We start from the raw sequence: 21921 nt of genomic DNA, 5'->3' as shown, positions 1-21921 counted from the left end.
AACGAACGGTCTGAAGTTTCACCGCGTACTCGTAGGATGCGATCATTCCGTACGACGCGCCTCGCTCCGCTCCGCCCCAGCGGAAGGCGGCCGGCGCAGGAAGCGGCGCCTCCGGAAGCCGGGAGCGGAGGGCGGGAGGCGGCGCGGCGGGGCGCCCGGCGGAGGTACCGGGCGGGTGGCGAGCCGCCGCCATGCCCGCCTTCCGGCAGGTCGGGGAGAAGCAGCTGCCCCAGGAGGTCGTCGTCATGGCTTGGTCCCCCAAGAGGGACCTCATCGCTCTGGCCAACAGGGCGGGAGAGGTGAGCGCGGTGCGGGGAGGCGGGCGGCTCGCTGCCCCTGCCCTGGGCCGTGGTGAGGGCTCGCCGCGGCGCTGACCGCGGGGCTGGGACGGAGAGCTTACGGCGGGAGCGGCGCGGCGGCGGGCCCACCAGCTCAGGCTGCCCAGGGCCCGCCCAGCCTGGCCTTGAACATCTCCAGGGATCGGGCACCCACAGCTTCTCTGGGCAGCCTGTGCCAGCGCCTCAGCAGCTCTGAGTGAAACATTTCTGCTTAAAATCTGACCCAAAATCTCCCGTTTTACTTTAAAGCCATTGCCTCCTGTCTTATCACTGCACTCTTTGAGTCCTTCCCTGCCTGTCTTGTGGTTCGGTACTGCTAGGCTGCAGTGAGGTCTCGCTGGAGCCTTCTCTTCTTCGGGCTGAACGTGCAGAGTTCTTTCAGCCTTTCTTCACAGGAGAGATGCTCCAGCCCTCTGGTCATCTTTGTGGCCCTCTTCTGGACCTGCTCCAGCAGATCTGCACCTTTCTTGTTCTAGGGGCTCCATGGGGCAGAGCAGAGAGGGATAATCCCCTCCTTTTCCCTGCTGCTGCCCCTCTTTTGATGCAGCCCGCGGTAGAGTTGGTCTCCTGGGTTGCACGTGCACCCTGCTGGCTCATGTCCAGCTTTACATCCACCAACACCCAAGTACTTCTCGGCAGGGCTGCTCTCAAGTTCTTCCAGTCTCTACACATATCTGAGATTGCCCCGACCCAAGTGCAACACCCTGCGCTTGGCCTTGTTGAGTTCACTAATGATACTCTCATTGCCTAATGTCTGTGACATTCTAAAATTTTGTATTTTTTTCCTTCCCAGAACTGCATGTGATCATGCATGCTGACAGACTGTTGTGCTTTTGGATTGTCTTTACTGGAGGGCTGTGGGTAGCCCCTGTTGGTTACAGGCTTCGAGGTTTATACGAGGCACAGTTTATTCCTCTGTATTGCTCTACAGTAAACAATATGGTGGTGTCTAAAACCACGTAGGAGTGGAACATCTGCTAGGAGAAGGAGTTATTAAATAATAGTAGGAGCTATTAAAGAATAGTAAAAAAAAATGTATCTTGAGTTGATTTACAATGGTATTAATGGTTTTATTTAAAACAACGTTGGTTTTTTTTCTGTCTTAAATGTGTCTGCTTTGTAGGTTTTACTTCATCGACTTGCAAACTTTCAACGAGTTTGGAGTTTGCCTCCAAATGAAAATACAGGAAAAGAAGTGACTGCTCTTGCTTGGAGGCCAGATGGCAAAAGTAATGTCAAGTATATGATGTGACATGCTGCAATAAAAATCCCACTGGAAATCAGTGAAGGTTGTGGTGATGATACCTTTTGTCTGAGAAGGAAACTTTCAAGTAAACTGTATTTGAAGAAAAGGGCAGGTTCATTATATGTATGTTTACTAAAAACAATTGGGAGAATTGCGCTGTTAAAAGCAATTGCAAGAAATAATTGCAGGGTGAACTTACGTCCAAAATCCTGCTTTTCAAGGTATTTTCAAGGTATAGCAAAGCCTGCTGTTCCTAACTAAGCATACTATTTTCATATGAACTATGGAATTGAAGAATAGAGAAAAGTTGTCTGAGCAAGACTGTGTTAGCCGTGCTTGCTTTCAATTCAACGTTAAAAAAAACAACTGTAGGATTGGGCTTTTGACTTAAATACATCACTAAAAAATAAGATGGCAGCACCAACCCTTATTCTAATATGCAGGTTTCAAGTGAGAATTTGGAAGTAGTGTAAATGGGCAAAGGGAAAATGCATTGCAGTGATTGAGTATGAAGGTGCATTGTTTTCTAGTTCAGTATAAAGTACAGTTTTGCACGTTGGTTATTTATACTTTTTACTCATCCTCTTCTAGTTTTGGCTTTTGGCCTTACTGATACCAAGCGGATTATTCTGTGTGATGTAGAAAAACCTGAAAGCTTGCACTCCTTCTCAGTGAACTTGTCTATTACTTATATGCATTGGATGGAAGTAACTGAAGAGAGCAGGTGGGTCTGAAAAACAGCAAGTAAATTATGGGCTATGTAGCACTAACTTATTAATTATCACATGTAATAAGCAGTCAAATTAAATAATATTGCATAGTTATGGTGTCTTACTGCTTTATTCTAACCAAAGGGAAAATTTTAACAGACACTTCTCATATGCCACTTTTCAGTGTTTTAATCTTAGTCTTGTGGTTCTTTAGGTTATGCGCAATATTTCAGCATGAAAGTGTTAACTTGTGCATCCTGTCTCCTGATCAGCTAACTTTGATAATGAGTAACTACAATAATGTTATTATGATCATCTATTTTATTAGAAAAAGTATTATAATTAAATCTTTCTTCATTTGTGCTTTCAAGACCTACGGTTTGGTGTTTACATCTTTTCTCAGCAGTAATTTGGTATGGCATCCCAATGTGCTGACACTTCTGCCATGAGAGTGCTTGCACCAGGAAATCAGATTGCTCGCAGTGGCTGTGAGCTCGGTGGCAGAATTCTCAGTTGCACTTGTGAGCTGGGGGATATCGTGGTCCCTGTTTCTGTAGTCTTACAAAAACCTCTGATAGGCAGTCCGAGATAGTAACTAAAACATTTATTTAAAAATGAGAGATGAGGTGACTCTGGCAGGTATTTCCCACTATGTCTCCTGAAAACAGAAATCTTAAAATATCAAGAAAACTACTGTAATATAAGTTATTCTAGCATTCTTCTGATGGGGACAGACATGTAGGGAATCTGCTCCTCCAGGCACATGTAAGGTGTGGTATTAAGGCCCATGGTTTACTCTTCTTCGCACTGTAACACGTGTCTTTGTAGTGAAGCTTTGCTGAGGTGCAGGTGGGTTAGCTGCAGGGTTGTACAGTTAAAGAGAAAGCCTCTGTTGGTGACTGCATCACAGATAATGGGCAATTCAGTAGCAAGGTACTGGGCCAGCAAATGCAAACTTTATATTCTCCCTTGGTGGAAATAACAATAAAGATGATCAGGTTTCTTTTATTTATTTGTTTTTTAGATATATTTAAGATTACTATCTGATATTTGTGTCTATTTCATATACATGACATGTTGAATATATGCAGGTAACTTCAAGGTTAGTAATTGTCTTTTCTCCTATTTTTGCAGCTTGGTTAGCTAAGACAATGTCATTTCTTTTTCAGCATTCTCACTTCCTTTTACAATGCTGAGGATGAGTCGAATCTCGTTTTGCCTAAATTACCAGCTCTACCAAAAAAGTAAGCATTAAACTAGCAAGCCTGGGAAGACAGAAGTTGTGCTTGTTGTTATTGTTTTGGTTATTTGTCTTCACTACTCCACTGATGCTTTGAATTAGATGCCTGCTTATTCTAATTGAACTTGTTTGTTTGTTTTTTTAATTTTTCAGTTATAGTACCACTGCAAAAATTTTCAGGTAAGAAACTGACATCTTTTTTTTATGGTTTTTTGTTTGTTTTTAGTTTTTGTGTTTTTTTTAGGGTTTTGTTTGTTTGTTTTCTGCTATTGAGACAAAGTACATAAAAAGCAGCCTTGTCTTTTATATTTTCAGTGAGGAAAAGTCAGATGAGATTATGAAGCTTCTGGGTGATGTAAGGTAAATTCTGTTCGTGTGTTGTTCTTTTGTTTCTTTATTTTTTTGCTTTAAAATAAGAAAGAGGCTTATTTTTAAGTTATTCATAATCTGTTTTTAAGGGTTCTGGAGAAAGAGTGTGGAATGTTTCTTTTTTCACATATGAAGTTTAAGGAATATACTAAAAAAATAATTTTAAAAGTCCCCATCAGTTTACATCTTTTCTTCTCAGTGCAGAGGGGTTGTCAGGCACCCTATGAGCAACTGCTGTCGGTGCCGTATCTTCTTTCCCTTGGAAGATTTCTTGAGGCACACTTAAAGGCTATCTTGTATAGATTACTTAAGCTGGTTTTGGAGACACCACGAGTGCTTTAAAATAAACATCTCGTATTAGGAAACATGAGGAGCACCTGGAGGATGTGTAGTTTAGTAAACTGAGACCGGCTTTGTAGAGTGCTCGTGATGCAGCAGGCAGTCTCCCTGTGCAAAGTTTGATGTCTCAAATGTAGACAAAAAGTGAGAGGTCATAGAAAAGCATTCTTCCAAGTCATTGTAGCAGGTTGATTTTAGTAAGTGATCAGAACAGACATCTGTTTGTCCTAGATGCTAATTTTTGAACTAGGTTTCTGTCTCTTTTGCTGTTGCCGTCTGTGGCTGTTCTTTGCTGCTGTATGTTTTATATTTTTATTTCTGCTGAGGTTTCGCTGAGGAGCCCCATTGAGTGAGTGTGACAAACTTACTCTGCATGTAATTAGGATAAACACAGGGGAATGAAAAAGTAGCTTTATAAGAATGCCTTGCAGCCTGTACTGGAAGGTGGGCTGGTGCTGTAATCTGTTACTTTTTTCTTCTAGGTCACCAGGTTGTGAAAAAGGACTTCTGTGCCTAAACTTTGTGTTATTTTTTTTTCCTTCATTCTCTCAGCAATTTGCTGTATGATTTTGTTTCCTGTAAGTGTTAGACACAGCTCTCATCAGCAAAATCCAAGCTAATAACGTTTTTCATTTAGTTTTGAAATGTCTTGGATTGTAGACAACAGCACAGTATTTGTTCTAGTGGTTTTATAGAGGATCTTTTAGTAAAGGGAATGGGAATTAAATATTAAGAATTATATTTGTATGCGTTAAAAACTGACTTCTGATAGTTTAGGAAAAAAAGTTGGCAATTTCTTTTCGTATGCTCATCAGCACGTGTTCTTCTGTTTTTATAGGCTTAATGCTCTCGTCCTTGGTGGCAGCTCAGGGTTTATTGAAATTTATGCTTATGGGATGTTCAAGATTGCTACAGTAACTGGGGTAGGTTTGTTTCTGTATTTTTTTTCTTCAATATATACCAAACTACAGCTGAATTGAATTAAATAATACATCTGTGGGTTTACATGTAACTGAAACTGGATTGTTGAAATTTTAAAGAAAGGAATAATTATTTCTTTGGAGAGGGTTGTGTGGTTATTGCTGGAAAGACATTCCAACTCCAACTGGTGATTTGAACATCTTGTTTCAAAAGAAACTAAGCTCAACGCTAATCCATGTTGAAAAGGGTAATTTGGTTCCTGAACAAAATTCCCTTTGGTTTCTAAATGTCAATGAAAACAGCCTGCTTTGTATGTGAATGTGTTGCAGCAGTAAATATATATTGAAAAAATTCAGTATTTCATTAACATTTAAACTGGAATCCTTCAGGTGGCAGGTTCTTGTCGTGGACTCTGTTTATCTAGTGATTTGAAATCGCTATCGGTTATTACAGAAATACAAGGTTCTTCTGACAGCGAAGCAGAGATAACTTACTTTCAGGCAAGTAAAGTAATTTTTAAATGTTCCTTAAAAGTAGAACTGCTCCTTCTAGTTCCTCTCACCTAACTTTATCAGTTTCCCATTATTTGTGGGAAAAACCTACAACTATTGTTTTCAGCCTTTCTGGAATTCACCCTGACCTAGTTTTTAGATTGGCATGCAGTCTCACAGATGAGACTGATTGTGATGCCCTGAGGCATTCTAATAAAATATTACTTTAAATATAACGTTCATGTATTCAGTGACTGTTATTCCATTTTTATTCATTCTGCACACAATGGTGTAGCAGCAATACTGTTCATTATCCAGTCTATCCTGAAGTCATCCTTCAAGCTATTACTGTTAGAACTCCAAAATTAGAACCATTCTCAAGAGCTTTTATAGATATGTTAAAATACTCATTGCCCTGTTTCCTTCTTAAAATCAACTTAAAGGATGAGAAATGGTAAGTTTCTCTGTGGGTCCTCTCCATCTGTGTTTTTATTTCTGTAACCTGAAACTGTTAAAAAAATGAATGATCTGTTAACTGTTCTATTTGTTCTAGCTGGACACCAGTCTGTTATCGAGTTATTTACCTGAAGTAACTCGAATGGCCCGGAAGTTTACTCACATTTCAACACTGTTACAGGTACAGTTTTGTTATGACATCTTCTTAATATCTCAAGTCTTAGAGCCTTCAATTTTCTCACAGGAAGTAAAATTTTCCTAGTAGGTAACTTCAGTTGGTTTTAAGTAAATGTGGGGCTCTGACTCGAAAAGTTGATAATAAATTTCGTGCGATATCTGTAGTATATATCTTCCCTTTGTGTTATAACATCCAGTTATTTAATACGTATTGAGGGGGGAAAAAAGGAATTAAGGCTCATTTTAGTGTCTGTATTGCAGTATATAAAGTTGTCATTGACATGCATGTGTGAAGCGTGGGAAGAAATATTGATGCAGATGGACTCACGGCTAACAAAATTTGTGCAGGTATTGTAGTATTAACTGTTCTTCTGGAAAATCATTTCTGTACTAGGTCTGCTGTTCATGTTAACTGCATGCTACATTGTCTTAGTGTTGTTTATGAAAGGCCTGCAGATAACAGTCTCCAAGTTCAGAGGCACCCTGTTCTGATGTTGCAGATATCGGAGTACAGTCAAGTGCGATTGCATTGTGATACCCTTTATTTTATTTATTCTAAGTTATTTAAAAGTGATAGTTTTCAGCTTGCAGAGCTATTGAACAGTTGCTTTCTATTTAAGGTTGCGTTCTTTGCATTTCAGTCTCTGATAAACTGCCTACTGTAAATGTTGAGCAGCAGCCCACCGGCATTTGCAGCCCGACTCAGTGGAGCATATATAACAGCCACGAATAGGATGCTCTTGAATGTGCTTATATTTTGTGTGCGTGGCTGGCAGTTAACTGAATCAAGTAATTAATGTATTTATTTTTAACATGATTCTTGAAGATGGGAACTGCTTAGAATTTTTAGTGAGTATTGCAACTGAAAATAATTGAAAATACTGAACTTGAATAATTGAATTGATTTGAATTTCCAAAGATCAGTAATCTCATTTCAGCATTCAAGGGTAAGGATGGGTTTTATAAGGTACTTTATTTGAGGTATCTGTGACATTATTTGGTAGGCTGAATGTAATCTCTTTACCAATCTATTTCAATCATTTTGGCTGACAGGAAAAGAATACAACCACTTCTGTTCAGGATGAGTTTATGCAGCTGTTGTTATGGGGCAAAGCAAGGTAGTTACTGTTGTTTTATCTGAGTATGCATTTTGTTTGATACTAAAATACAACATGAAAGCATATTTGGTTTTCTCTTCCCCATCCCTTTTTAGTCTGGAACTGCAGGCATTATTAATGAACCAACTGACAGTAAAGGTATGTTAATATTATTTAACATCTTAGAACTATATATTTCAGTATCTTTTAATCACTGTTCATTTACGTTAAGAGAACATTATTACAAATTTGTACTTCTTTTTTAACAGGGTTTAAAAAAGCTCGGTCAGTCCATAGAGTCCTCCTATTCCAGTATACAAAAATTGATTATAAGTCATTTGCAGAGGTAAGTCACAAAATGTCCAATAAATTTTAGATTAAGTGGCATATTATGTACTTTGCTAAAAGACAGGATGCAGTATCAGTGGTTCTTTATATAGAGATCTTTTGTATGATACTGTGGTAATACAAAATGTACTAATTTACTTGTGGGTGATGGAGAGCTTGTATTTTGAGCAATCTCCATGGCATATAAGCTACATATCACTGCTTGGTATTTTTATAGGATATGTGCAAAATATTCCCCAATATTGTGTGGTGGTTAAAATCATAAAGACAACGTTTGCTTTTCTGCAAAGTGATAAAACTTTGTTAACTCTTATATTCCAGATGACTTTATAAAGTTCTCCACTTTGCCCATTAAAAGATAAAAATGTGGTGTGTAGTGAAGCAAAGAGTTATCACACAGTGACTAAAAGATTGTTTCTTTGCTTTACTTTCCTAGTGGCTCAGAAGCACTGTTATACTACTTGAGTGAGTTGAAAGGAATGGCTTTATGGAAACAAAAATATGAGTCTCTGGGATTAGATGCATCTGGAATTGAAGGTACAGTAGCGTGTGTCCTACTTAACCACACATTTCACTTTTGAAAGGTTAATATCAGTGACTTTCTCTCTTCACAGAGGCTACTACTGCTGTTGGTTCATTCATCCTGAAAGCAAATGAGCTGCTTCAGTAAGTATAAAGTCTGGAGAATTTTAAAAACTTGGCTCCTGAGAAAGCATGTGGCTTGGGAGCAGAGAAGGATGGAAGGGCATGGCTCCTCTGTTGGTGATGAGCTCTTGTCTTGCTGCATCTCATAGGCTTATATGCCAACAGGAGCCTTACTGGGAGGGATGCATTTGGCATTTTTCAGAAGTTGATGCTACTTACAGATCTGTCTGTGGTAAATACAGAACTTAAACCTGCAACAGCTTGTGACATTTAGATCTGGTAATTTTTTGTTGTTGTTTGTTTCTTCTGCAGAGTTATTGACAGTAGTATGAAAAACTTCAAGGCATTTTTTCGATGGCTGTACGTTGGTAAGCTTGATGATATAGTAAACATTTGGTATCTGTTTTGTATGGTAGTCATCAAAATGCCAATAATTAATTACGCCAATCTTAGCTACATCCATCTGTTTACTACTATCATTGAAATTTTTTGGAGATCTGAATGTTTACAGTTGATGAGACAAGAATAACGATAAATTTATTATCTATATGTTTAATATTGATAGTTCTCAATTTATGTGTGTTTAGAGTAGGTATTCTGTATTTGTGTCCCGTAATGTTATTCCAGACTGTTGTCTGTTTCATTGAGCAGCATGCTGGTCTTGACACGGAGACACTTGTATTTAGTTTACACCAAATTTGAAGTATAATGTAACTGTTCTTTACTCTGTCACTCCTGCAGAGACCCAGTTTACATTGGTGCATAACTATACTGTTTATAATAGTCTCTGAATACTCTGATGCAGTTTATAGCTACCTCCAATTATCGCTGGGTAGCTGCAGGTAAAACACAGGGCTAAAAACTAGGGCTCTGCAGAACTTAGCGTTTTAGACAGCTTGTTTTTATAAAGTGATTATGAATAAGTTTATATTTTTTATTAATTGTTTCAGAACTATTTTACAAAAACCTAAGCAGTCTAACCAGATCATAGAATCATAGAATGGCCTGGGTTGAAAAGGACCTCAAAGATCATTGAGTTTCAACCCCCCTGCCATGGGCAGGGTCACCAACCACTAGACCAGGCTGCCCAGAGCCACGTCCAGTCTGGCCTTGAATGCCTCCAGGGACAGGGCATCCACAACCTCCCTGGGCAACCTGTTCCAGTGCGTCACCACCCTCTGAGTGAAAAACTTCCTCCTAATATCTAACCTAAATCTCCCCTGTCTCAGTTTAAAACCATTCCCCCTTGTCCTATCGCTGTCCACAGTTGTGAACAATCGATCCCCCTCCTGTTTATACGCTCCCTTCAAGTATTGGAAGGCCACAATGAGTTCTCCCCGGAGCCTTCTCTAAACTAAACAAGCCCAGTTCCCTCAACCTTTCCTCATAGGAGAGGTGCTCCTGCCCTCTGATCATCTTGGTGGCCCTCCTCTGCCAAGAGCTCGTTCCAAGAGCTCCACGTCCTTCTTGTGCTGGGGGCCCAGGCCTGAACACAGTAGTCCAGATGGGGCCTCACAAGAGCCAAGTAGAGGGGGACCACCACCTCCCTCTCCCTGCTGGCCACTCCTCTTTTAATGCAGCCCAGAACATAGTTGGCCTTCTGGGCTGAATACTGTAAAACCACCAGAAATGCAGTTAGTCAACTTACAAACAGAAATATTAATTTCAAAAAGTGCAGAAAGTAGAAATATGAATTCTAAGTCATAATATAGAGCCCTATTTAAATATTCACTTTTTGTTTTGAAAACAGAGAACTTAGATATATCTAATTCTTTCTGACCTGAAATGAACTCTGTGCTGTTATCTTAACACATGAATACTGTTATGTCCCAAATAAGTGTCATATATATGCATTTTATTGCTCTTAGCATGGATGTGAATAAATTCTTATAAACTTTTTATAATAATTTTATCTCAATCTTCTAGAGGATACAATGCAGTTGGAACTGATAAAAGATAAAAACTCTTCCAGATTTCTATTGCAATTTAGTGGGGCAGGGAAAGCTTAATTTTGGTCCCAATTCATAATTGTTTTTTCCAGACTCTTTAGCTTCTGCCAAATTAATCTTTCCTATATTATAAGCAGTGTCATATTATATGGCAATGGAACATTAAGAATATTAAGCAAATAATGAACATTAATGCGTTAAGAATATCTTCCTTTTTTTCCTCCTCAGCCATGTTGAGGATGTCAGAAGATCACGTGCTTCCAGAGCTGAACAAGGTAGCAGTAACACTTTCCCGTAAAGGGTGGTATATTTTGTATTCTGCTTGACTTAGAGGGCAAGATTAAAATTTTTTTTTGTTCCAAAACATAAAGGGTGGTGCCTGGGACATTTCTTTGAGAAAGTCGATGCCTGTACATTCACGCTAATACACTAATGTACTGTCTTGCATCTATAACTTTTCCTGTTTTCTTTTAATGCTACTCTTTTTAGTACAGTGTATATGACCCAAGCCCTGTGTGAAATACGTGTGTAGTAACTCCTTATATGCCCTAAATGACAAAGTTTACAGGAATGAGATTTTAACATCTTTACCTGAAAGAAGAAATAGATAACACCTGTATCAGATTTGCAGTCACCACCACACTGGGTGTATCAGCTGATGCGCTTTAAGGCAAATGGAAACAGCCAAAGGAAAATAGGCTGCAGGAATGGACCAATAGGGACCTCCTGAGTTTCAACAAGAGCAATTACAGAATTACTCTCAGGGAAGAATCTGCAGTGGCACAGTCCTAGTTAGCTGGGGAGGAGGTCAACCTGGGGGTGTTGGTGGATGCAAGCTGGGCATGAGCTGGCAGTGGGCCGTAGCAATGAGTGGCAGCCTAAAGTAACCAGGGTTGTACTAACAGGAGTATTGCCAAGAGGTCAAGGGAAGTGATTAGCCTCCTTATTTAAGACTAGTCAGATCATATTTATAATACTTTCTCCAGTTTGAGGCCCTTCTGTACAAGAAAAATGTGAATAAACTGGAGAGATTTCAGCAGAGGGCCCACGAGCCGGTGAGAGGCTGCAGTACTTGTCCTGTTGAGTTGGCCTTGTTCAGCCTATAGAACGTGCATTCTGTGCTCATTTAGTTGTACTTCTGAAACTTTGTTTCCCCTTGCTCCATTTATTTTTCTTTTGCTTGTTTTAGATGACTCAAAAAGATATCACATTTGTTGCGGATTTTCTTACTGAACACTTCAATGAGGTAAGTAATGTCGATTTGCTGAGCACAGCAGTGGTACTTGATTACTGTATTTTTGCTGCTAGTAATTGAATAGGAACAATTTTAAATAAAATAATTCCATCACCTTTTTGTACCTTACTTCTTTGTCACTTTGGGTTTAAATTTTGGTTTTGTCTGCATTATTTCTTTTCAGGCACCAGAGCTTTACAATCGCAAAGGAAAATACTTCAATGTAGAGAGAGTTGGCCAGGTAAAGAACTAGAGAATACATGGAAGGAGAGAATAACGGAGAAAATCATTAGATGGAAAAGCTTTTAAAGTTGTGCCCACTTTTATTCTCTGTCCCTTCTGCTATGTGTTGCGCATTCCAGTGATGATTGAAGGAGATTACTGTAATTATTTTTCTCTATTATTAGAAAAAGAAAAAAATAAAACATGTTTTATAGTTCTTCGTTACATATGCAGTGTTTTAGGAAAAGGGTGAAATCTCTTTGCAGCCAGCAGTAGTAGTTTCAAAATCTGCTTGTCATCTTTTTGTCGTTACTCACTGAGTTTCTAAATGTTTGTGTTCAAGTATCATTTGAAAATCAGTTCCGTATGGATGTGTTGCTATAACATCTTAGACAATAGTTGATTTCTTATTTATTCCTAGGAGGAGTGGAATATTGTATTTTAAATGTAGATATGTTATATTTAGAAGGAATGTTTAACTGGTGAGAGGCAATGTGGGACTTAGACTCGATGATCTCCAGAAGTACACTCCAATCCCTACGATTCTGTGATTATGTATTGTTGGAAGTGAATTCTAATGTTGCATGTTCTTAATTTGTAGACTTACAAATGCCTGTTTCTTTTCTAGTACTTGAAAGATGAAGATGAAGACCTCGTATCACCACCTAATACAGAAGGAAACCAGTGGTTTCACTTTCTTAAAAGTAGTACTCATCTTAAAGGTAATATGTACTTGAGTAAAACAGTGAATCAAAGGTATATGGAGAACTTAAGAGTAGTCCATTTTTTTTTTCGTGCTTAGGAGTTATTTTCATTATGTTCGTTATGGATCTCCATCTGGGTGGAATAAAATAAATGGCCCTTCAACTTCTCCTCTGAACCATGTGTTGTAGGCCTGTGAACATCTTTCTGGCCCTCCTGGACTCACTCCAGTTTGTCACTTTAGTAGCAGTGTAGTATATTTTTATAGAGCTATAAGCATTTTTTTTAAATTAACTTTATCTGTTTGCAGAAAGTCCACTTTTGTTTCCCTACTATCCTGAGAAATCACTGCATTTTGTCAAAAGGCAAATGGAAGAGGTCATTGATCAGTGTTTACAAAAGCCAGCTGTAAGTTCAATTTATATAAATTACAACTTTCTTTTAGGGGTAGTAGTTGTGCTTAGCAAGGCCTGAAGTTTTAATTTTTACCTTTGAGTGCCTACAGTGTAGGTGGCAGCATGCGCTCCAACTTAACCACTGCTGAGTGTCTTAAACTTGATAGAGGATTTTTCGTTTTGTGTTTTCTGTACATTCTGTTTCCCTTGTGCACTGATGAAAGCTATGTTAACATTAAATAACTTGATAGGCAAATTACAGACTAGATAGCTGATTAGTTGACAATACATTAGTCTGTTTCTTCTGAAGAAATATGAAATAGGTGCATTAAGTGATAGTTTTTGTACTAGGGATGGTTATTTCAGTATAAATATTCGTGGACTTCTCTTTCAAATGCACTTGGATTTTATTCTTTTTATGTATTTATTGATTTAGTTTCCTTAAGAAGGGATATAATCATGAATAACCTGCTTTTTTTTTTTGCTGTTTTCATTATATTTGTTAGGATGTGATCGGAAAGTCAGTGCATCAAGCATTCTGCATGTCTCTTTACAAAACTTCTCAAAGGTATATCTTTTTTACATCATTTCTAAAGCTCAGTTGCAAAAGTTATAATAGTATTTTGTACACTTGTTTTGTTTTTCCTTTTCAGTGAAGATTCCTCACCTCAATTATTTAAACTACCATTTCTGTAAGTATGCTGTTACTTCTTGTTGTATGTCATTTACCTGTTCTTCAAGTGTGATCTAACTTTTCATTTCCTCTTTCCTCACCTAACATTACAGGTGGAATGACAAAACATCCAATATACATTATGTTCTCTTTACTATATTAGAAAGTTCTATTTCTAAAATACACATTTTGAGGAGACATACAGATACTTCCAGGTAAGAAAAAAGGGGGGGGGGGGAATGGTTTGTGAGACTTATCATATGTATAGAGACAGTTGCAACTTGAATTTTCTCTGTAAAAAGAAGGATTGAGCACTATGAGCACAGTCCTTTTAGGGTACTGGAGAATTCATCAAAGTGGAAGGCATTGGGAGGTGCAGTGGGAAACTACAGTAGGAGTTCGTATTTTATTAAACTCAGAAAATCTAATCAGAACATCCAGGAGTTTGTAGGCTCAGGAAAAAAAATCAGGTTCCCTTAGTTTTGCTCCTCACAGCATTACTTCTTTGTGAACTAAGAAAGCTTGTAGAGAATCAGGTTTACAATGTTGATTTGTCTTGCTGAAAACACTATTCTTAATTAACTCCTTATAGCTTGTGATTTAAAACACGAGGGAAAAATGGGGTGGTTGGACAGCTAGATTCAACAAGTACAATACTTCTCTTTGAGGTATAGTTTTGTGCACCTTCTGTACCCAAGGTGCAGTTTGTTACAGTCCAGTGGTACTGGTACAATTGTTTAAGGTATATTCTGTCCGTGATGTCACTGACGTGGCCTGGGTATGCAAAACAACAAAAACTCTTCTCCATAAAGTAGTGGTTTTTATAATGTATGTCACTTAATTTGAGGAGATGATGAGCTGTGATGGGGTGAGAATTTTTAGAATGCTTTTACTGCTGAAGGGAACACATGATGAAAATATCTTCTCTGTTTCCAGCTGAGAGCTTCTGATGACAAAACCATAGCCTTGTGGTGTAGTTTCCTATTGCATTTCGTTACTTACTGGTATCTTAGGCAGTCTGAACTCATTTTCTGCAGATGCGAGTAACAAGTAACTTAACGGACTTGAAACTAGGACAGTTGGGCTGAGAGTTCAGTGAAGAACTGTATCCCACAACCCAGAAAGAGTTTCTCACTTGGTTCCTTTAGTCACATTTTGCTTGAGAGACAAGAGAAATTAAAAGGTTTCCATCCACTTGTTACATCATTTGGGGATGTAGCCACGTACTGTGCAAAGTAGATGGGCTTAAGCCATCTCATACTACAGTTGCCCTTAGAGATTTTGGATATTCTACATATGGAAATGTCACGAAGATAATGATCTTTGTCCTTTTAGGTCTATCGGTAATGGAATTATTGCAGTAGAGTTTGGAAACTTCCTGAACAGCAGTATAAATGCGAGCTCAGACTCCAGGTCAGTATGTTTAGTTGATTCTTCTTCCAGGGATGCAGACTGTGAAATTGAAGATCATGGTTTTGAGTGTTCATATTACTTGAAGTTAACTTCTCAAGCAATATAATTTGGCTTTTATCTTGCAAATCAGCACTTCGGATGCTGCACTAGCTTATAGTTCCTGAGTGAGTTAGGCCATAAGAAAAGCTATATGTGCGTGAAGGTGTAGGATTGTGGGAATCTTATTGTTTAGGCTGGAAAAGACCTTCAGTATCACAAAGTCCAACCATCAACCTGATGTACCATGTCCCATCTCTAAAACCTGTCCCCTAGTGCCATAACTACGCATCTCCTAAATACATCACGTAACAGGGACTCCACCACTTCCCCACTGCAATGCCTCACCACCATGAGGAAATTCTTCCCCATGTCCAATTTAATCTCGCTAGCGCAGCTTGAGACTCTTATTTTACACTTACGGTCAAGTAGACTTTTTAGTTTTCTAGTCAAAAAGTCGAACCTTGGTACATGTGCTGGAAACAAAGTTAGTTGGAAACAACTTGTTTCTTATATCTGTAATCTTCTTGAAGTAAGATAGAAAGAGACTTTATATTCCTGAATGAAGGCATCTATGAAGTCATGGCGGAGTAAGTTCATGCTTTTAATATAGAAAGGCCTGCTGTGGTACTGATGGCCCTCATTATCACCATGTTTCCAAATTTTCCCTGGTAATTGTGTTAACTGCTTTTCCCATTTCAACTTAAATAAGAAGAAATAAGATTTTTATTAAGCTTTGTCCTTCCTTGTTAGTTGTCCTATATGTTACAGAGATTTTAGCAGTCTTTCAGTGTCTTAGTTGCACAGCTGACCTTATTGCTTACAGTAAAGCTCATTGCTAACTAATGAACACTTCTTAACTTGAATGCTGTGCAGCATAAAAATATTTTTGTTCTGTGATCGCTTTTATTCCTTGTTGCTTCCTGAGATATAGGCACTGCTCTGTTTCCTATAGGTGCTACAGTTGTCTAGATGCACATTTTTATGATGATGAAACTGTAACAGTAGTTTTGAAAGAGAGTGTGGAACAAGAGGGGAAGGAGAGAATCTTGGCCCAGTTGCCTTTATCTTCAGTATACACAGATGAGGACCAAGAAGCAGAATTCATCTGGGATTCTACTAAAAGGTGAGGACAGACGATATTAAAAACAAGTTCAAACCAGTCTTGGCCACTGTAATAGGGAATCTCATACAGCTCTTATAAGTGGTAGTCAAGAGATACACAGAAGCTTGGACTCTGTGACCTTTGACCAATGTAAGTGTAGACATTGCCTCCAGAACTTCGTTCTTGCAGAGGAGGGATTTGAAGGAATCTCTGTATCATCTTCCTGACATAGCTGTTACCTGGGACAAGACGGGACTCATACAACTCCATTCTGTACTGCTATAATCTCTCGCAGCACTTGAAATATGCCGTGTCTGCATGGTTTTATCCACTCCTCTACAGTATCTGGAGTATGTAGAGTTATGATTATTTTAAATGCTTATCTACTTGCTGCATATGATATAGTAAAACCTAGACAAAAAAAAAAATGGGTCTGACTGGGATTTGTTTTTTTCAGTACTGAAACTTTCCTATGTTTTGTGCATCTCTTCTTGCAGATTGGATGAGCAAAGTGATGAGATAGCAACACGTACTGTCATCTTGGAGAATCAGTGGAGAGTGCTGGAGAACATGAAAGCTCAGTATGTTGCTGTAAATGGAATTAGAAAAGTTTCCTGCGTGGTAAGTATGTGTCTGTGAACAAGCCTGTGGGCGGGGGGGGAGGGAAATGTTCTATAGCTAAAGAGAATGATAGTCTGTAAACCTCATTAAGTTAACAGAAACAAAATTCTTGATTATCATTATTTCATTACTTACAAATTAATTATTCTCTCAGGATCTATTATCAATTTGTCAGAATACAGTCATACCTGCCCCATAGCACAACCTGGAAAAATTTTAACAGCAGTTAATACTTGCTTTACTTTACAGTCTGCAGAGCAATAAAACAGTTGCTAATTTCCTTGATAGCTTCATTTCAAAGATAAAGGCTATTTTCATAGCTATTGGGCAATACATAAATTGGTATCTGTGTTCTTTTTTAATTATTCATTAATCAAGACTTCTTAATGTTTCCATAGCTAAGTTCAAATCTCCGTCACGTGAGGGTGTTTGAGATGGATGTAGAGGATGATGGAGAAGTTGAAGAAGAGGAGGAAGAAGAAACAACTCAGATTGCAGCTGGGGAATCTGAAGAGCTGAATCGCTCTGTGGATAACCAAGAAAATGTGTGTGGTGCATCAGCTGAAGAACTACCTGACGAAACTGAAGAACATGAATCAAGCCTGGGTCTTTGACATAGATTTTCCCTGGTAAAGGGAAAAGACTGAAATCTAACTTCTGGTTACTGAGATGATGTATGTCATACCTACTCTGCAGCGTTAATATGTTGTGTGTTAGAATTCTGTATTACTTCTTAACAAAGACCGTCTATGTTCTAGAATGTACAAGCTTGATTTTTTTTTTTCTTGGTACGGTGATTTGGTAGGAACTAAGTTTCTTGGAGAGGTTTTCTAGTTGCACTTTTTTATAGGTGGAATAAAAAAAAATACTAAAATTTTTATAGTTAACTCGATCAGTCCTGAATACTGTTCTGAAAATAAAATGAGCACGTACGTGAAAACAACAAAACCCTAATTTCTGAAGGCCAAAATCTTACCTTGTCAGACTTCATGCTCTACTAATGGGTACAGAAACTTCTTGTATAGCTGCGCTTTAAGTGTGTGCATGGAGAACAACAGGCTTGCAGATCAGCACAAAACTAGTTGGATGCCATAAGTTAGCAACCGTTACTTAAATGCTTTTAAAAAGCTACTCTGATAAAAATCTGTGTCCTCAGTAATACAGTATTTGTTTAATCTGTGCAGTTCTTTAGTTTGGAGTACAGCGTGTGTGTGTGTTTTGTCAGATGCCTCAGCCTGCCTAGTTTGTGTAAAATTGTTCCTCTGTTTCTCCTCCAGCTGTTTTTCTTCTTTGTAATGAGAAGTTAAAACAGAATATTTTTTCTTTTCTGATGTGGCATTGTGTGTCTTGTACAGGCTTCAGCAGAAATATGTTCCTTGCTAATTTATATGTTGCTGTAGGAGTGGTGTGGTGTTAGCACTAAAAGCTAGAGGTGGAGTCTAGAAATCTAACGTCTTTTCTTGTTGCTTAGTAGCTGGCTTGAGCCTTAACTGTTCCATCTCTTTTAATGAACAGTGCTGCTAAATGCACAATCTTCCTTTTGGAACAGCGTGTGCATTTTTTTTTATTTCTGAAGAGATCCAGGTCTTATGCATGTGCTCCGTTCTATATTTCCAAAATAAATCAGTCTTCTCAAACTGCTGTTTGCCACTGCAAAAATCAAACCTGTCCTGGAAAGCTGCTGGCTGTTCAGTGCTCTCATCTAACAAATGGCTGAAGGAACAAGGAAGGTGTGGGGCCGGAGGGGCAGGAATGCCTATTCAGGTGTGCTGTGCATTTTCCATGAAGATCAGTTATTCTTGATGAGAAATTGCTGCAACTACTGAACAAATTCAGCTCAAGCTTGGTCTTAAGGTTCTCCTGGAAACCTGCCTTTGAATTTGCTTTAAGAATTGTCATGCTGGACTGCTTGTAAACAATTATTTTGCTGTGTTTTCTGGTAGGTAGCTTTAGTCCGCCAGCATATGAAAATGTGATCTGCCCTGCCCGTAATTGTTTCTAAATTTGTGTTAGTAATATTTCACAGGGGCGTGCTCTTTAGAAATCTCCCTGAACTTATTCTGTAGGCCCTTCTAGTCCAGTCTTGGATATACTTGAGAGAATGCTAATTTTGTTTCTGGCTTGAAAAAGTACATACGCGCTTTCTGTATTCCCCTGCGATGTGGTACAAATGTACCAGTTTAAGTCAGTGCTTCTGAATGTCTTGCTGATTCCTTCTGTCAAACTTTGTCTTAATTTTGTTATCTTTTTTCTATAATAGTAAATGCATCAGTAATGTGCTAATATATCTTTCTTTTCAAAGGAAAACACTCGATCTAGAAGTTTTTGAGGATTTTCGTGGTGTCTGAACCTGGTTGGACTCACTTGCCACTCTTCTTCATCCTTTTTTTTTTTTTAATGCTAACGGAATGTTCTTTCATCCTTTTCCTGCTGCAAATGAGTTCTTGTTCCTTCCTGATAGTATTGTAGTAAATATATATTCTCAGCAATGTGCCCACAGTCTGCTCTTTATAATACTAATCTTTAGGCTTTTTAAAATTTATTGCAGCTTTTCTTCTATTTTTCTGCCACTCAGCTTGTGTAGTCCCCTTTCCAGGCCTTCTGTCTGTGCCTTTTCTACCTGATCTCCATGATGTGCAACTTTCCACATGCTGCCGAGTTTCTGCTGCGCTCTCACCAGTTGGTGCTGCTTTGCTTCACAATCTGAGTATGCTGTGATCTGTTTGTGCCACTCTTGCCTCTCACTTCTGTGGATTTGATTGCCCAGTTACATCTGTCTTCATACATGACCACTTGAGCTGTTCACGCATACAGGAAGTAGAGAAATACTGAACAAAGACCTGATTTAGTTAACTAATTCTTTTTTGCAGACCAGAAAATAGATGTGTATTTCTGTAGCATTGTCTGCAAGTGGTCCTAATGTTTCTTACTTTGAAAAAACAGTGAAAGGGTTTTGCTTGTTTAAGACAGTATGTAAGTGCCAACAAAATGGGAAAGCCATCTAGGTAAGCACTTAAGTTCTGCAGTAAGTTTCTTTAGTCAGAGTTGGCTCATGTGTCGTTGCATTCTGCTGTAACAGCTAAGGATTCTCTTGCTACCTTAAATGAGCAGTTGCTTTTGCAGTTGACTGTAATTTCTTGCTGCCTTAGGGGAAGAGCCAGCTTAACTTGTGCCATGGCACAAGTCTAAACAGTCTAAGAATGACATTTTGGAGAGGGGAAGGAAGACTTCAGCAATTCCTTCATAAGAAGATGTACATGAATGAGGAGAGAGGATGAATTTTCATAGTGTGAGCTTCAAGGAAGGAGATGCAAAGTGACACAATGATCTCAAGGAGAATGCCACCATGGACAAAGGAGGAAAAAAGCCAAAAAACAAACAAAAAAAACCACCCAGAACAAAACTCCGGAAGAAATAAAATGCCACTTGCAGGTGAATAAAATGCATTCAACTGTATCTTTAGGTTGAGTAATAGAGCTGTGAGCAAATCAGTCAGGAAACGATTGGTGCCAGCAAAGCCCAAGGTTGAAGTTACAATGGGATATAAATATGTGGGTGTTCTGGCATTCTTCCCCCAGGGGGTATTATACAGCTACTGCTCCTACCTGGCTGTCTTACAGCTCTGTGCAAATAATGTAATCATGCCTGCTACTGTGAATCAGAAGACCTTGGGTGTTTTTTTTTTTTTTTTTTTAATGCAGTTCCCACAATTAACTTAGTAGATAAAGAATCCTATCAGTTTTCCTTCTTACATATCTCACTAGGAACCCTACCTCCTAGGGTGAGTCTATCCCTGCAAAAAAGAGGGAAAAAAAAAAACAACACTACTTAGGACCTAGTATAAGAAGTAAAAGAGCCTATTTTTTAAGTGTGTATTATTATCACCATAGACAAGAAATTCAGACCTGTGCCAGCAGGGCTCTTGTGAGTTGGGTTGGGTGTTGGGGTTCTCTCAGTATGTCACTGACTCTGTCCTGCCTTGAACAAACCTATTTGCTTGGCCGAAAAATCTTTGATTTTCTGCAACCTGGAGCCTGAGGTACTTACTGCCCACCTGAGAAGGTGAGGTACAAGGCATTCTCTGAACCGACCAGTAAATAGGATTTAGAGGGGAAAAAAAATGCGCTACAATGCCAAAAATAAAAAGAACACATCGCCTTTCTCACTTCTGTGATTCGTTTGTGGATTGAGAGCCACATCTGTTTTGCCCTATGTCTGTCTGTCTTAAATGAGTCTCTAAAATAGTCTTCAGAAACTGATTTTGCTCTTTTCTGTTGCCAAGAGAATTCATGTATAAATTCTGTAGTGAAGATGAACACTTGCCCTGAGGTGCAGTGAAAATCATTCTCTTAAACAACCACTCCCGATAAGAATCGGAGGGGCAAAGGTAAGGAATTTGTTCATCTGGTCACATATTTATTTTAGACTGTTGAAGTAACCTATGGTTTCCTGAGAACAGCAAAAGGCTTTCAAACGCTGCAGCCATCTGAAGAAAATAAGTTTTACCTTTCCAATCATTGAATTAACCATATTCCCTTTGTCATGCAATCCCACTGGGCTCGAAGCAAATGGATAATGATCTGCACTTTGTCTGTTATACATGTGTTGTATTTGTTATGTCCTCTCTCTTGCAGCTTATCAGTTTACACCGGGTTCGGTGCTTCAACTGTTTAGACAACTGTTCGGAAGATGGAAATGCAGGAGGAGGTGGAAGAGTGGCACTGTGATTTCCAGACAGTGTGTTTTATTTTGATGTTATTTTGATCAGTTGCATGAAAAAAACCAACAGACCGTTTGCACTAACGTCTGCTTTCTTTGTATTAAAAAAATGTTGGGCTGAGAAGATTAACTAATGAGTAAGGAAGAGGAGAATTCTGCATTGTTTGGGTTTTTTTAATGCTTTTGTTGTTGTGCCTAGAAATAAATTTATTCTGAATTGGTTTACTTTGTAGAGCATTTTTCAACATCGAGTAACCCCTTTGAGAAAGGGAACACAGCATACATGTGATCTTATTTAAAGGCCATTAACAAAACCAGTATCAAAGCCCACCTGTTCATGACCTATGGCCACTGTCAGTTCAGTTCTTGCCTTAAAATACCGTGCAGTTCTGCTGTGCAGGTAAACAATTTCTGCGCTGCATTGCACAGAGGGTTATCGTTTCTCTACTTCTCTTGGTAGTCACTGAAATTTTGC

General features: G+C 38.8%; 1 protein-coding gene across 1 annotated transcript; it reads left to right on the top strand.

The window, feature by feature from the left end:
- ANAPC4 (anaphase promoting complex subunit 4) lies at positions 3-21671 on the top strand. Its single transcript, XM_021393939.1, is given in 29 exon segments — positions 3-90; positions 93-299; positions 1462-1567; positions 2176-2308; positions 3464-3538; positions 3688-3714; positions 3850-3894; positions 5081-5165; positions 5553-5663; positions 6208-6291; positions 6549-6635; positions 7341-7405; positions 7501-7543; positions 7654-7730; positions 8169-8269; positions 8347-8398; positions 8690-8745; positions 10555-10601; positions 11516-11572; positions 11745-11801; positions 12411-12504; positions 12795-12892; positions 13386-13447; positions 13533-13571; positions 13666-13767; positions 14888-14965; positions 15957-16127; positions 16604-16727; positions 17126-21671. Coding segments are annotated over 29 exon segments (2553 nt in total). The 5' UTR covers positions 3-36; the 3' UTR covers positions 17342-21671.

This window comes from Numida meleagris, chromosome 4 (genome assembly GCF_002078875.1).
Source record: "Numida meleagris isolate 19003 breed g44 Domestic line chromosome 4, NumMel1.0, whole genome shotgun sequence".
NCBI classification, from domain to species: Eukaryota; Metazoa; Chordata; class Aves; order Galliformes; family Numididae; genus Numida; species Numida meleagris.
This window is presented reverse-complemented; position numbering and strand designations above follow the sequence as displayed.